This window comes from Protopterus annectens, chromosome 11.part0, assembly GCF_019279795.1.
Source record: "Protopterus annectens isolate FY-2018-M chromosome 11.part0, PAN1.0, whole genome shotgun sequence".
Classification (NCBI taxonomy): Eukaryota; Metazoa; Chordata; order Ceratodontiformes; family Protopteridae; genus Protopterus; species Protopterus annectens.
The window spans coordinates 435,266,957-435,282,725 of NC_056745.1; the positions used below are offsets into that span (position 1 = coordinate 435,266,957).

At 39.2% G+C, this 15,769-nt stretch overlaps 1 protein-coding gene across 1 annotated transcript in view; it reads left to right on the forward strand.

Annotated features, from left to right (window-relative positions):
• The window catches only part of LOC122814951 (estradiol 17 beta-dehydrogenase 5-like), a 171,754-nt gene extending 168,617 nt beyond the window's left edge, over positions 1-3,137 (forward strand). Inside the window, exon 5 of the mRNA XM_044087209.1 lies at positions 2,878-3,137. Within this exon, the coding sequence (XP_043943144.1) occupies positions 2,878-2,920 (43 nt within the window). The 3' untranslated portion in view covers positions 2,921-3,137. The remainder of the gene's footprint in view (positions 1-2,877) is intronic.
• The last annotated feature ends 12,632 nt before the right edge of the window (positions 3,138-15,769 follow it).

A 15,769-nucleotide genomic window follows, 5' to 3' on the forward strand; every position in this document is an offset into this window, starting at 1 on the left:
TTTCCTGTGTGCAGCTATGTATTGATGAAATTTCAAGGGTGCTTTTACCAGAAGAATGTCAGCTCAAGGTGTGTCTATACAGGGCACTGGCAAACACTTGAAGGCAAACTAATAAGTAGACCCTGATGATTTATGGATGTGGTACTGAGGGAGATATTCTAAAATTATGCTATACAACAGCAAACCAAGCAGTTTTTACTGAAAATAAAGAATTGGCTTTGTCAAGAATGATGAAAAGAGGGGAGTTCCCTGAATGGCTACTACTACTGCTGGTCTCACCCCAGTTTCACGCTGTTGGGAAATCATGCTCCTTTGCTTCTTCTGCCACCAGAAGCAAAACATTAACACCAATCCCAGAATGAGAAGCAGGCCACAGACTCTCTGGTGATCAACAGTATTGTCCCAGCTGATACAAGGGCCTATAGGCTTGTAACCTTTTCCTGGTAGATGTCACCAATCAGGAAGTTGAAAAACAGACACTGTCCGGAATCAATGCAATCTGCTCCTCTCACTAGGAGCAAAATATAAACACAAATTCCTAGCTGGCATCTATGAAACTGGTATTAGGCTTTCCAATGATCAGTCTAAAAAAAATGTCCCAGTGTTCCTTCTTTCACCAGGAGCAAAACAGAAGCACTAATCCCAAGTTGACTACTGAGAGACACAATGTCCAATCTCCAATAATTGGTAGTCTTAGAGTAGATGTAGCAGATTTTAAAGGTAAGATGGAAAATGGATTAATATCCTAAGTGTTGCAGTGTGCACTAAGCAGTTGCTATGAAAGAGGGAGTAACTTGAGCTTTAGCTATCCAAGTGGAGAGCTACTAATTTTAAGAGGAAGACAGATTGGAAGGGGGTGAGCACTTTGTATTCTGGCTGTATGAAATACAGTGGGATGACCAATAAATTTAAATTAGATGAAAAACGTAAAAAAACTAAACCAAATAACAATCCACGGGTTCCTTGCCGAAGCAGTAAGACAAACGTGCACAACAGGAGTAATTGTTTGTCTTACTGCTTCGGCAAGGAACCCGTGGATTGTTATTTGGTTTCAATAAATTTAAATAACTAAAGGGGAGTGATTTCACAAAATGATTTTAGTGCTTACTCACAATAGCCAATGAAAGGAGAGGAAAAGAAATTTGTGGTCAAATTAATATAAGGACAAGACAACTAGAAAGACAGTTGAGTCTAAGAACTAAACAGCACCATGGTGGGGAGGGTATGGTAAAACTTGATTTCTAAATGACTCTCAAGAGACAGCTGTGGTCTCTTTCCTAGTTTAAATATGCAATTAAAAGCAGAATACAAGTAAAACACAGTATAAAGAACATTGCAATATACAAAACAGAAGGAGGCAATGAAGCAATACAAAATACAAGAAATAAAAAAGGTACTTTGATATCAGTGCAACAGCTCTAATCAGTATTTGGAATGTTAGCCCGCGGTCGCAAAGATCACACTGCTGCCTCTGAGGTTTATACAAAAAGTTATACTTCCCTTGCAGACTGTCTCCGAATGTATTTAAATAGCAATATACTGAAACTGCAAAAAGACAGTGCATGGTCTTATCAAGTTGGTCCAGTAGATGGCTTGTTATACAAATACAGACTATGGTAAGCTGACAGTATTTCATTTAAATAATGAATGTGCGTTCAACATACATAGCATGTGTTCAATCATCACTGAAGCAGTCATTCAGCATCACAACAGGCTGCAAGTGGAGGCATATCAAAACACACCTTATCTGACACAAAACTCGCTAAGCAACCCATGATGAATTGAAAGGTGTGTATGAACAGATACTACTGAACAACTCCGCCAATGAAACTACAGTAACGTATATGTGCAACAGAATGTTAAAAAACAAAAACTGCTCCTGTGAGATATGCTCGTATAACCTAGACTACTGTTGCAGTGATCTAATTAATGTACACCAGAACTTCTCTTTACATCTCTCAAAAGCAGTTTCTACCTGCTGCATAACTGAAAAGGATGTGCTTGCTCCCTAGCTAAACTATAAGAATGCGCAGTAAATCACATTTACAAACAGATATTTCCAGTTACACCTGTAAACATCCTGAAAATAAGTCACCATAAGTTCCCATGCTCCTCAAGATCTTGAATAAGCACATTGTGATTCTTCCCCTTAAAAAAAATGTGGTTACTGTTTTCCAAATTCAAAACCAGAAGATCTGTCTTCATTTCCCTTAATTTTACAGTATCTAAGCAACATATTTTCCTTCAACACATTGTCATTTATAAGGACTTAGCCCCTACAGCAATATCTTCATAATCATCATTATTTACTGTGCTCTGTTCACGAACAAGCTTTCTGACACCCTGAATCAGCAGAGTCAGATACTTGACAGCGGAAGAGCAACCTTTGAGAGAAGCGCCTGTATCATTGTGCGTTTGTATGGCACTTTCACTTTGGGAAGCCCTTTTGTGTGCCATACCTCTCAACCCCTAAGACAGACATCTGAACAAAGCCATATATAATTGGAGGGACAAAGTCCCAAAAATATGGATACATTTTAAATATTGCTCTTACAAACATAGAAAGTTGACAGAATAACAGATTTTGGATTAGCATGAATGAATTTCATATGCTGATTAGAGTTGTTGCCCCGATAACAGAAAAGTACCTAAAAAAAGCTAATATTTTCCTCACAGCAAGCTATGGCAGAGTCTGAGTGAGCTTTTCCCATAAAGCCTTGAAATGCATGTGTGCGTGCATGTCTTGCTGTGTGTGCGCCAAAGAACACTGACTAAAGTACATGTGAGACTCATTTTGTGCTTTCTGCTGAATTTATTCTGTTTCTTTATTCTGTATTTTAATTGAGGTTGAATTAATTTCCATAATTTTCTCTTCAGGTTCACAAATTATCCTGATTGTCCGTTCCTTGATGAATATTGACTTGGAGATGAACTGGATGCCTAAGAAAGATGTACTGTCCATTCAGCGATTTTCCTGCTTGTGCATTTTATATTAAAACTATTGCAGCAGATTAGTTATGAAAAGAAAAAGCAGGCAGAATCTGTGTAACATTATTACTGTGAGCACACACCATATTAGTGGTATTTTTAGTACACTGATAGCAAATTAAACTTATTGGAATATGCAACCTTTAAAATGTGTGGCCATCTTTATGGGGTGAAGTGAAAACATTTGGTTTTGTAAAACTTGTGCTGTTTCAGAGAGAGCTTCTAATGTTCATAGGTGTTGAATTGTTGCAGATTTATGGAGAATTATTTGGAACTCATGCTAATCTTCTACAAAGCCTTCAATACTCCATATTTATACATAGTTACATGTGTATTTATTTAGCTTGTTGCTATTTCATACATTGCATACATTGAAATATTTCAAGCATGGGTACTGATGCCCTTCTAGCCTGCCAATATATCAAAACATTTGTTCCCATAATGTGTCCAGGCTGTTCTTACAAAAATATCTAAACTAGTACTTGCTTTAATGTAATTTGGTAGTCTGTTCTCTGTATCAGCTGCTATCTTAGAGAACCAATTAGTAGACTTCTCATTCCTATAGAATTTTTTTTTTTAATTTGTCCAAGTCTTTTGGGTTTCTAATACCATGATGGGAATGGACCCCATTCCTAAGTCAAAGTATGATTAAAGTTCATGAAATTAGTATTGTTTCACTCTTTGATGTTAGCCAAAAGTGCTCTTCGCAGCACCCAGTGTGCCCAGTAATGACTCCTCCTGCAATTCATACAGTGTTACATGAATTGGTAACCTATCTAAATACGATTGTAAATTTTTTTATAAGACCAGTTGCTCCTACTACTATTGGACTGTCTGGGTATCTTTCTTCCACATGGCTCTCATTTCTGCCTGCAGATCGAGGTATTTTATGACTTTGTGTCGCTCTGTACACAAGACGCTGTAGTAACTAGGTGTGGCGATTTCAATGATCAATGCTACTTTTGTCTTCTTTTCTTGGACCACTATATCCAGTTTTCTAGCATCTATCTTTTGGACTGTTGGTATTGGGTGATCCCATGTGATGTAAACTTAATCATTTTCTATGATTCTCTGTGGCTCATGTTTCCAGTGTTTGTGCAAACATTATAGTATTGAACTGGCTGAAAATCTCCAGTGTAACAATCTCGCCACATTATGCCTTTCAGTATACAGTCCCTCTCCCATTAGAGTTGCAACAAGCAATGAGGTGTGTGACTGTTTCCAATTAGGTTCCACGAAACCTACATATGTTCATTTCTCCCAGATGTTCAATGAACTTGGTAAACCAGCGTGTACGTAGCCCACTATCTTGGGCTGCCAATATTAACCTTTCATTTCTTGATGTAAATTCACCTCTCCTTAACCATTCCTGCGTTCATTCTTGATCAACATGCGGCTCTTCCAGAAGTTCTCTATACTTGCAACTATATTTGTTTTTTTCCGCATTTCTTGCCTTCTCATCTGGTCCTTCACCTTAGTCTCTTTTGTTTTTAGCACATTCAGTTGCTGCCTGGTTTTTATCCACATCTGGTTTGATTTCCATTCCTGCTTGACATCTATATGCTTCTGCTAAATTAAGCAGAGATGTCATCTTAGATTTATTCTCCTCATGTTTCAAAACTTTCACCACATTTGGATCTTGAGGTTAGTAGATGTGTGGAGTCCCACGATTGCAGATCTATACATGTAATCAATTTCAAGAAGGCCCATCCCCCTTCAGAATGGGGAATATATAATCTTACACTGATTTTTATAAATCATTTGGTGAGCATGAAGCATCCTTCTTGTTTTAATATCCAATCTGTCCAATGTTTTTGGAGCCAGTCAATCACTCCAAAACTATAAGTTAGGACTGGAAGAGCAAATTTAAGCCTTCTAAAGTATTCCTTACTAAGCTTTATTCACATTTGTTCATGTTTTATTGCTGATCCTTCATCAATTCCCAAGTATTTATACACCCCCTCTTGCTCAAGTTCTTTTATCACATTCTTGTCCCAAACTAATATTTTCCTGGTGCTGCAATTTTCCTTTTTTAAAGGTTGCGTTTGCACTTTTATCAAGACAAAATGACATTCCAGTATCATCTGAAAAAGTTTTGACAACCTGCAGCTGTGCTTTCAGTTCCTCATCTGATGAGCTATACAATTTTAAATCATTGACAAAGAGAAGATGAGAAGTCATTAGACTTTTTCTAGAAGCCAATTTATAGCCATGACCTAAGCTGTTAAGTAAACAGCTTAATGGATTAATGGCAGGGCAAAATAGCAATGGTGACGGAGTCGCCCTGGAATATCCCCCTTTGGATTTTTATCCCTGCGATAATAATCTGTCATTTATCATGGCTTAATTGCAAAGTGGTCTGCCACTGTTTCATGGTTACTGTAATGTAATCAATCAGTGTAGGATGTACATTATACATTTTTGCACTCTTTTATCTATGAATGTGGGATACTATCAAATGCTTTTTTATAGTCAATCCATGCCATACTTAGATTCTTCCCTTTCTTACAGTTCTCCACTATAACTTTAACAACGTGATCCTTTGTTCCATATGATTTTCTTTTATTGCCCTTTTGTTCTACTGCCATAATTGAGTTTTCTTCTAAATGACTATAAAATCTGTCGGCGTCAATCCTCGTGTATAGTTTATACGTCATCGGAAAACAAGTTATTGGTCTATAATTTTTAGGGTAGCTTGCAGGTTCACTCTTAAATAAGAGCATTGTCTGTCTTGTTAATCAGTGCAGTGTCTGTTCGGGGGGTGCATATAAATAGTTCTTACTCATGGCTAGTGTAAAGAAGTTAATACTTTAAGCCAAAAGTTAGGTACTGCATCTGGGCCTGGGGTTTTCCAATTCGAGGCCTTTCTCAACTTTGTTTCAATCTCTCTGGCTAATTCATCCCATTTCATATCCTGTACCTTTAAACTTCTTATTTCTTTTAATTCTTCTATCCATTTAGCATCTGTATGTTCCACAGGATCTTCATAGATACGTCTCGAAAATGTATCTACTTCCTCTTTTTTCGGGGGTCTATCAATTCCTTTTACCTTATTTCCCAATTCTCTAAAACTTTTTTGGGTCATCAGTAAACTGCTTATTTTGTGCTTTTCCCTTATATTTACCTTCAGAGTTTTGAAATTTTTAGTTTATCTCCAATAGTGCATAATAGATCCTGGTTTGTTTTAATACTGTGCACTGCTTTTATCACATCTGTCTTAATATTTTTGTTGATCTGTTCCCTCTTCTATAATCTTCTAACAATGACACTTCTTGTCTTTGCTGCTTTATAGTTTTCTCTATTCGATATTTCCATGATGGTATTCGCTTTCGCCCCCCCCCTTTTCCCTCGCTACCCTGTGTTCCTGTGGTAGAATTTTATCAGTTAATTTAGCAGCACAGTAATATATTCTGTTGTGTTATATCGCATGGATCTCTATGGACAGTCCTAATTACTGTGTTCATTTGTTTTATCAAGTTTCTGACTTTTGGAGTTTTATTAACCTTCTGCAGTCTATTTTTCTCATTGATCTTGATATATCTGTCTTTGTCTACTAAATCAAGCAACTCTTCTCTTAACTCCTTTTCTTCCATACTGAGGGCACATCCCTTGTTTTCCATTTCCTGCGGGCATTCTATAGAAAGTTCTATAACATCTTCTTGTGGCACATTCTCCAATTTCTTCCTGTCATCTGTTTTGTCATATGGAAACTCGCTGGCCTATCACTCCTCAACATTGACTGCATCAAAGTTTCCCTGCTACTTTCCTTCCTGTCTAGCTTCAAGTGAACTTTTATACCGGTCTCCTGTGGAAGGCTCCAAAATATCTTGATATGGCACCTGACCTGTTGCTTCCTGTTCCACTGGTTTCCCCTTAATTTGGATATCCATGGCTCTATCCTGTTGTGGTGCTTTCTGCATTCGATTTTCTACACTAAATCCATCTCTCTGCAGCTGTGCTATTACCTCAGTTTCTGTTACTTCTCCATTACTAATCTCTTTCTCTACTTTTCCTCTTGGTCTTATTTTTTGTGTTGTAAAGTTTTCCATATCCAAATTCCTTTGCCTATATTTTTTTTCAAATATCTTTGGTGCTGCTCTTTTTGTATTAGTTACGTTTGCCTCCTTTGCATAAATATCACACCCTATTAAATCTGTTTTCCTTTCTCCTGTACATTTTCGTCTTCACATGTCTCCTGATCATCTTGCTTTCCTTATTCTGGGATCTCACTCCATCATGCTGTGATGTAGTCTGTGTTAGACCTTCTACATTAAATCCTTCGCAGGCACTCCATCACTTCAACTTCTATTTCTTTAACTTCTACTTTACTGATAGTCTTTTCTACATTAAATCTTTGTGCTTTTTGTCTTTTTATTGTGAAATTTTCCATATCTGGATGCCTCTGCCTGTATTTTTCTTCGAATATCTTTGAAACTGCCTTTATAATAATTTGGCTTTCTCCTGTGCATAAATATTGCACCATATCAAATCTTTCTTTCCCATGTCCATATTTCTTTTTTTATATTTTTCAAATATCTCTAGGTTCTGTTTATATTTTCTCACTTCCTCAGAGGCTTCTTTTTCCAAAAAGATCAAAGTTTCTTGATCTATATACTGTTTTTCAAATATCTGTTGTATAATGAAAGCAAATTTTTATTTGAAGCTTATGACAGTTTTTCCTGCGGAAGTATTTTTCTTTCCTCTGTCTCTTAATCGTTTTGTATATCTTATGTCTGGAAATTCTGGGCTTTTTACATAATAGTAAATATATAATTTCTTTCTTATCCTCAATAGTCCACTGTCATCTTTATGGCTCTTCTTTGACCAATCAATTTGTTGTTTTTGTGGACTACTACAACACTGGGGGGGGGCATCCTCCCCCTGAGCCTGGCCTGGCACCATTGTAGGATTGTTTCCGTATTTTGAGGATTCTACACTGTAATTTTTTTCCAGTCCTGGCACCAGTGCTCCTACCAGAATTGGGTACTTTTTTATCCTGGGTCTTGTGTACCCAGCTTATCTTTTTTATTTTTGATTTACTTCTGTCCATGATTTATGCTATATAAATACAGTCTATATATCAGTGTCGCCTTTGTGAGATTTTGTGAAAAACAAGGTCCACCTCGCAAAGGTACTCACCAAGACATGAGGATGAATTCAGTTTTAGCACTACGCTCCTTTGCTTGCTAACTTTTCATCTCTCCATCAGGACCCCAATGTAGAATCTTCTACATAGGTCATCTGATGATTCTCTAGTAATTTTTGATAACCCCAAACATTCCCAGAGTTGGCCATCTCTAAATGCCGTATATACCTGAATAAGATATCCTCTTAGAAATCTATAAGAGGCACTTAAGTTCAGATATTTTAGTCTTCCATAATTTAATTTTCACATCCATGGATGTCCTTGATATATTTTTGCTGCACTCTTACCAGATTACTCATGCTTGTTTTCTTATAAGGTTTCCACATTGCTATTCCATACTCTGGTATAGGTTTAATGTAACTAGCAAACAATAACTTCATCATTTTTGATTTCCTAGACTTTATAAATCTTTTCATACAACCCATAGTTCTGTAAGTATTATTTAAGCAATTGGTTGATATGATTAGAAGAACTCAAAGTTGGATCTACCCATATACCCAGGTCCTTAAAATGAATCTACAGTTCTCCAAGACCCAGTGAGTAAGTAGGAAGATGTGGTTCCAGAAGTCAGTCTCCCTTCCAGGAAGCTCATGATAACTCCTCTTCCAGAGGCAGGGGGAGAGGTTTCAGTGGCTGATGCCTTCCTCAAGGCTGGGGGGAGTCTGCAAAATCAGGGCTCCAGGTAACTCTTCTCTGAGCAGCCCTATCAGTGCTGCTGAAGCATTGCCTGGCTGCTCTGCCCCGGAGGCAGTCAGGGGTCACATTTCCCTACACCCACTACCCTGGATAAATATCACCTCCAACCAGTGGGTGTTGAACATCATTTCCAGGGGCTATTTCATTCCCTTTTCAGAACCCCTTCCAGTGAGAAGTTAACCTTCCTGACATTCCAGCCAGTCAGGGGGAGTTGGCCTTCAAAGAAGTTCAACATCTTCAGAAAAGAGCCATCCAAGAGGTCCCAGCAGGACAGAGGATCCAGTACTTATTCTCATTTCTTTTTAGTGCCAAAAAAGATGGGGGACCTGCGTCCTGTTTTAGATTTCAGTGAGCTCAATTTTTCAGTCAAGAAGTCAAAGTTTTGGATGGTCACTGCTTAGTCCAGTCTATCCCACTTACACAAGGTAACTGGATGTGCTCAGCAGATCTTCAGGACACCTACCATCACATCAAGGTAGATAGGCATTTGAGGAGACATCTTCACTTGTAACTAGGGGCCACTTATTACCAGTTCAGAGCCCTACCCTTTAGTCTCACCACAGTCCCCTGGATGTTTATTAAATGTATGGCAGTGGTAGCGGCTCATATGTGGCTGCAGGAGTACCTAACGATTGGCTCCTCATGGCACCTTCAAGGCATCAGCTGCTACAAGCAATGTTCTTCCTTCAGTTTGGGATCACTGTCAACCTTGCAAAATCCAATCTGGTCCACAGACAACAGTTGGAATTCATAGGAGTACTGTTAAACTCTGTTTCAGGTATTGCAGCATTATCTTTATGCAGGGTTTAGTGGATACGGGAACAGGTCATGCAGATCTTAGACCTGTCGCATACCCCGGTTCACTTAGTTCTTCTAGCCCTTGGATCCATGGCCTCAGACATTCATCTTGTTCCCCTGGCAAGGTACCACATGCGAGTGTTGCAGTGGACCTTAGCATTTCAATGGTCAGCTGTATTTCATCCCATGTCCTTGACCATAAAGCTGATGCCTGTGTGCAGACACCACCACCTTTGGTGGCTTCAGTCTCAGGATCTCATTCTAGGCAGGCCCTTGTCTCTCCCTCTACCCAAGACCACAGTGACCATGGACACTCCCTTGTTGGGGTGGGGGGGCATTTTCAGGGGAAGACCATCCGAGGTGCATAGTCCCCCATAGAGACCAAGTTGCACATAAACGTCCTGAAGATGAGAGCAGTTCTATCATTGCAAGCAGAATGATGCTTTAGTCCATGATTGGCCTCCAGGTCTCCTGTATGCCTATTCTTCTGCTCCTCTAATTTCCAGGGTTCTGCAGAAAGCACAATGCCTGAGAACATCCCTTATTCTCATTGCCCTTTTCTGGCCTCATCAGCCATGGTTCCCCTTCATTAGGTCTCATCTGAACTATCCACCCTGAGTAGTGGATCCCCATCAGGATCTAATTTCCCATCCACTGGGGCTTCCTCTCCCAAACCTTCGGACCCTTCATCTAACTGCATGGTTTCTCCAGTACCAGTGATCCTAAAGCGGTCCAGGCTAGCATCTGCCATTAAGCACATTATTCTAGCCTCCCAGAAACCTTCCACTAGAAAGGTTTATAGTAGCAAGTGGAAAAGGTTATCTATCTAGGCCAAGAGTAGGAATCTGGATCCCTTTTCTGCCTCTGTTTGACATCCTTTTGTTTTTGTCCTCCTTGTTCCAAGCAGGAGCAAGTTTCTCTATTACCAAGCTTCAGTTGGCAGCAATTTCTAACTTTCAAGAGAACAGTGAGTCTACTTTTCATCTAGGATTTGTAAAGTGTTTATGAAAGGTGTCTTCCTGCTTAAACCACTGATTAAGGATCCCTCGGCTTCTTGGGACCTTATGTTGGTTTTGCAATCTGACTAGGAGTCCTTTTGAGCCTGCTAGTTTCTGTGATATCAAGTTCCTGTCTTGGAAGACAGTCTTCCTGATTGCTACAACCTTAGCTAGGAGGGTTTTGGAACTGCAAGCTCTTGCCCATTACTCCTCCTTACATGATTTTTCACAAGGTCAGAGTTTGTCAGGACAAATCCCTCGTTCTTGCCCAAGGTTGCTTCTGAATCTAATCTGAACCAATTTATTCAGCTACCAGTGTTCTTTCCCAATTATTGCAACAAAGGAGAGTACAGTCTACATACCTTGGACGTACACTGATAAGAATGGTTCTACCTACATAGGATCAAAGGTTTTCATAAGTCAGAGCAGCTCTTTGTGGCTTTTTCCCCTATTAGACATAGTCTTCCTGTCTCTAAGGTCACTGTTTCTAAATGGATATCTAGCTGTATCTCCACAGCCTGACAATTTCCAGGAAGAATAGAGGCTCATTCTACGAGGCCGTGGCTAACTTCATCAGCCTTTTTGGCCAGGATTTCTATCGACATTTGTGCTGCTGCCACTTGGTCTAATCCTCACACCTTTATATCGCATTACCATATAGATTTGAGTTCTAGGAGCAGGGCTTCCTTTGGCTCCACAGTGCTCCGGAATGTCCTTCCTTGAGGCCTCCCAGGATAAATGGTAGCTGGGGACTCTGACCCTATGATGACATGGATAACATCAGATAGTTATGTACTTACCATAACTTGGCATCTGTGTTATCCTGTCATCATTCATCACACTTTCCCCTCCTGTCATCCCCCTACCTTGTGGATCATGGAGGAAATTGGGGTGTTTTCCTGCCAGTTTTGCAGGAGTAGCCTTTAGGAATACAACAACAAACTTGAGCTGGGGGTTAGAGGGCAGCAGGGCATAGGGTAACATGGATGCCAAGTTATGCTAAGTACATGACTCTTCTGTTATGCTCAATATCTTTATATAAATTTTCAATTATTTATTCTGTTTTCAAAGTTGTGGCTTGACCTCTCTCCCATTTCTTATCTCTCACCTTAATCTGGTATCTTCTTATGGAAATATAACCCATGATATATGCCTAGATCCTGATGTTAAATATATTTTTTTACTTTTTTACAATTGAACAATTTCTCTTTCAAAACTTTCCACATTCATCTGCAGTTTTTCCACTGAACACATCACTCCACTTAGTTTTACATAGTGACTGTTGCTACTATATTATCTATAATTTTCTGTGCATTGGTTTAGATTTCAGTTTGGCAGAATTATCTAGCAAGACATGAAGTAACAGCAATTTCTTTAGGAAAACAATGTCTAGTATGTTCCATTCCCTGCTAGTTTTTTTTTCTTTTTACAATCAAGCAATTGTTCCTGAATATACAGTGTGAATAATTTCCTTACTAATGTTGTTTAATCACTATTATTCCAATCTGTTTCTGGTAAATCTAAGTCCCCAGCTAATATTATTCTTCCCTCCTGCATTTCATGCAAGAAATGTATGAATGAATTCCTTTAGGTCACCAGCACTTGACTTTGGTGCTCTATATACTCCAACAATTATGTTCCAGGGTTGCCTTTTTTTGTCAGTTACACAGTCTATAGTATTGGTGTTATCAATGAACATGCAGTAATCCCAGGTCTCATAACTATCTTTAATCCCCATCATAACACCCCCACCTGATTTGTTTTGTTTTAATGTCCGTCATGGTAAAAACATTTATACCCTGACAGAACTGGTTTCCAGTTATTAACTGTTTTACACACCATAACAACCTCAGTCTTATGGAAATGTAGCAAATTTTCAAATAAAAATAGTTTATTAATGCTCCTAGCATTAACAACCATCAGATATGCATCAAATGTTGCTATCTGTAAACATTTTTGACCTGGCAAAGATCCTGCCTAGTGTTTGTCAAATATTGCAAAGTATCTGCTGCAAAAATTCTCTTCCCTGATTTTGACAAATACATGCCATCCTGTTTGAACATGTGTGCCCAAAACTAGGGTCAGATACTCTAGACATTTCCATTTTTTAAAAAAACTGGACATTTTTTCCATGTAGGTATTTACCCCCAAAAATCTCCATTTACTGTGACCTAACTATCCTTTCTATATGTGATTTCTGTACAGAGTGCTTGTTTTCATAAATGAACCATAAATTAGAAACTAAGCAATGTTAATACAGCTGTTTGCAACAAAATATCAAAGGTGGTTTTGATAAAAACATGGAGTACTTGGGAGGTGGTTTGACAGTGGTTACAGTACAACATTGAAGTCATTATGGGGCATTCATTGTGTAAGACGTGAACCTGTATCCTACAAGTTACAGGTACATTTGTTGTTACCGTGACTTGGCATTGAGCAATATGACAGCAGTACACACTGTCCAGAGCCTATCTAAACAATAGTAGTGTTGGCTTGTGATCGATTATGCAGTTGCCTGGTAAGAAATTTTTTTTATTTATATTTTACCATTTTTTTTTCTAAAAAAAAAAAAAAAAAAAAAAAACTGGTAGCTTAAAGACAAGATTTACTTTGATTTACATTTTTTTATATTTTGTTGTTTTATCTGTAATTATCACTGTTTGTTGTTAGAAAGGATTAGGTTTTAGACTAGCATACTCTAGCCATCTCAAGGGGCCTAGTCAGATATAAATTCACACAGACTGTAGAGAGAATATTCCAGAGCTTATCTAAACAATCTTGTGTTGGTTTGTGATAGAGTGTGCAGGCCTGGTAAAAGATTTATTTTGATTTATATTTTATTTTTTACCAGTGTTCGTAGTAAGAAAGGAATAGCTTGTAGATGAGATTTATCAGAATGTTTGTTTGTAATTTATTGAACTTAATGGTTAAAAAGAGATGCGACTCGGTGATAGTTAATGGAAGCTCCTGCAAATGCTAAAGGAATTCCAGATTTTGTGCAACTTTCACAACTGGTAAGGTCAGTGCAATGACTTTATGCTATTTAATATTTAGTTGTCTTTTGTTTGTGTGACTTTTCTCATAGAAGTTGGTTTGGAATCCCTGTGAATTCTGAATTGATTTTAATTATCTTTTTGTTTTAGAATTCCTTATTCATTTGCAGCTGAAAATGGGTTCCTTAAATGAGTATGCCAGTTAATGATTTGCTAAAGCACAAGCATCTTGTACGGTATACTAAATATGTACATTTAAAGATAACATTTGTTAACACTGGTGATCTGTGTTCATGTCAAAAGTTGGATGATTTGCTTAACATTATTAATAGTAAATCTAGACTTACTGATTGCACTTGTGCAGTTAGCATAACTTGGAGAACTGTTACTTATATTAACTAGTCTGATCTGTAAGGCCATGGAGCGGATCATCATGGACCTCATTAACAAGGACATTGGCAACCACCAGACACTTGATCCCACATAATTTGGTTTTGTCAAGGGGAGGTCATGCCTGTTAAATTTGGTCGACTTCGAGACTGTCACATTGGTTTTGTCAAGGGGAGGTCATGCCTGTTAAATTTGGTCGACTTCTTTGAGACTGTCACCAAGGCCATAGACGAGGGGAAGATTGTGCACACCACCTACCTTGACCTGGCCAAAGTCTTTGATCCTATTCCCCACTCGGGTATAATAGATAAACTCTGTCAACTGGGCATTAATCCATATGTTACCAAATAGGTAGCAAACTGGCTCACTGATGGAACCCACCTAGTCAAGATAGGGGAAGCCACCTCAAGTAGTAAACCTGTAAAGTGGTGTACCCCAGGGATTGGTCTTGGGGCCTCTTTGGGGTATACTTCTCTGAGGCGCATGCCAAATCTAGTGGGCTATGGCTGACCAAGTTTGCAGCTGGGTGCTGTCATCAGTTCCTTTAGTAACATGGACATCCTTCAAGAGGGTCTCACCCAAGCAAATGATTGGTGCCAGAAATACGGCCTCAAACTGCCAAAAAATGCATCATCCCGTTTGGGGAGAGTGACATCCCCACAAATTATCATACTGATAACATCCTAAGTGCACAATCAGTCATGAGGGACTTGGGCACCCAGGTCGATAGCAAACTGACTTTTAACCACCATATTGCCTCTGTACGGAAAGCTTTCTACATGGCCCACCTCATTAGTAAGGGTATCACATCCAGGGACAAGGTGGTCATAACATCCCTGTATTCTTTCCTTATAAGACCCATTATTGAGTACAATGCCCCTTTCGGCATGCACCTCACAAAGCACAATGCAGCAGCTGGAGAGACCACAGAGGTTCCACACCCGGAGAATCCAGGGCCTCAAGTGTCTACCCTACACAGATGGGCTAAAGGCCCTGTCCTTCTATTCAGTCTCCTACAGACTCTTCAGAGGTGACCTCTGGCATACAAAGCAATCTCAGACCCCGCCCTGATGGGATTACTGCACATCTGAAGTCAAGCCCCCCTCAAGTAACCTGCATGTGCAACCTCAACCTGGTCCGTCACATCAATAGGATGACTTAGCAGGACAGATGTGTCCCAGAGACACCCCCTTTTGTGGAATAGACTCCCTCACCAAGTAAAGCAGAGTACCGCATTAACCCTTTTAAAGTGCAACCTGGATAACTGGATGGGGAACAGAAAATACACCCCTGGAATTCCCCTCGAGTCCCTGCTGGACAGTGGCATGGGGTGTTGACTTGTTGGAACATGGGCTAAAGTCTTGGCTAGGCTTAAGTGCCTCAGGGCTAATAGCATAGTAACTTCCTATGATCCTAATGACAGCACTGATGATATAAATCATCCACAGGATTCAATAAAGCCTACACTGTCATATTTCACAATGTGCACATTGCACCACTGCAGAAAGTTTTAGATTTAGTAAGCATCGTGTGAGTCATGCACCCCCATACAATCCAGGTAAAAATCGAGGTACACTCCTTACAATCTAAGCAGTTGAAATGCATGCTAATCAACCAATCCAACAGAGTGGAGCTGTTCAGTAGGCTATAAAGCATCTGTGTAGACTCCGTGCTGGTCTGTCTTGCATATTCCAAAATGTTTGAAATACAGCAATAGAAAAGGAGTCTACATGGACAAAACCATGTCAACTGCTGCATTT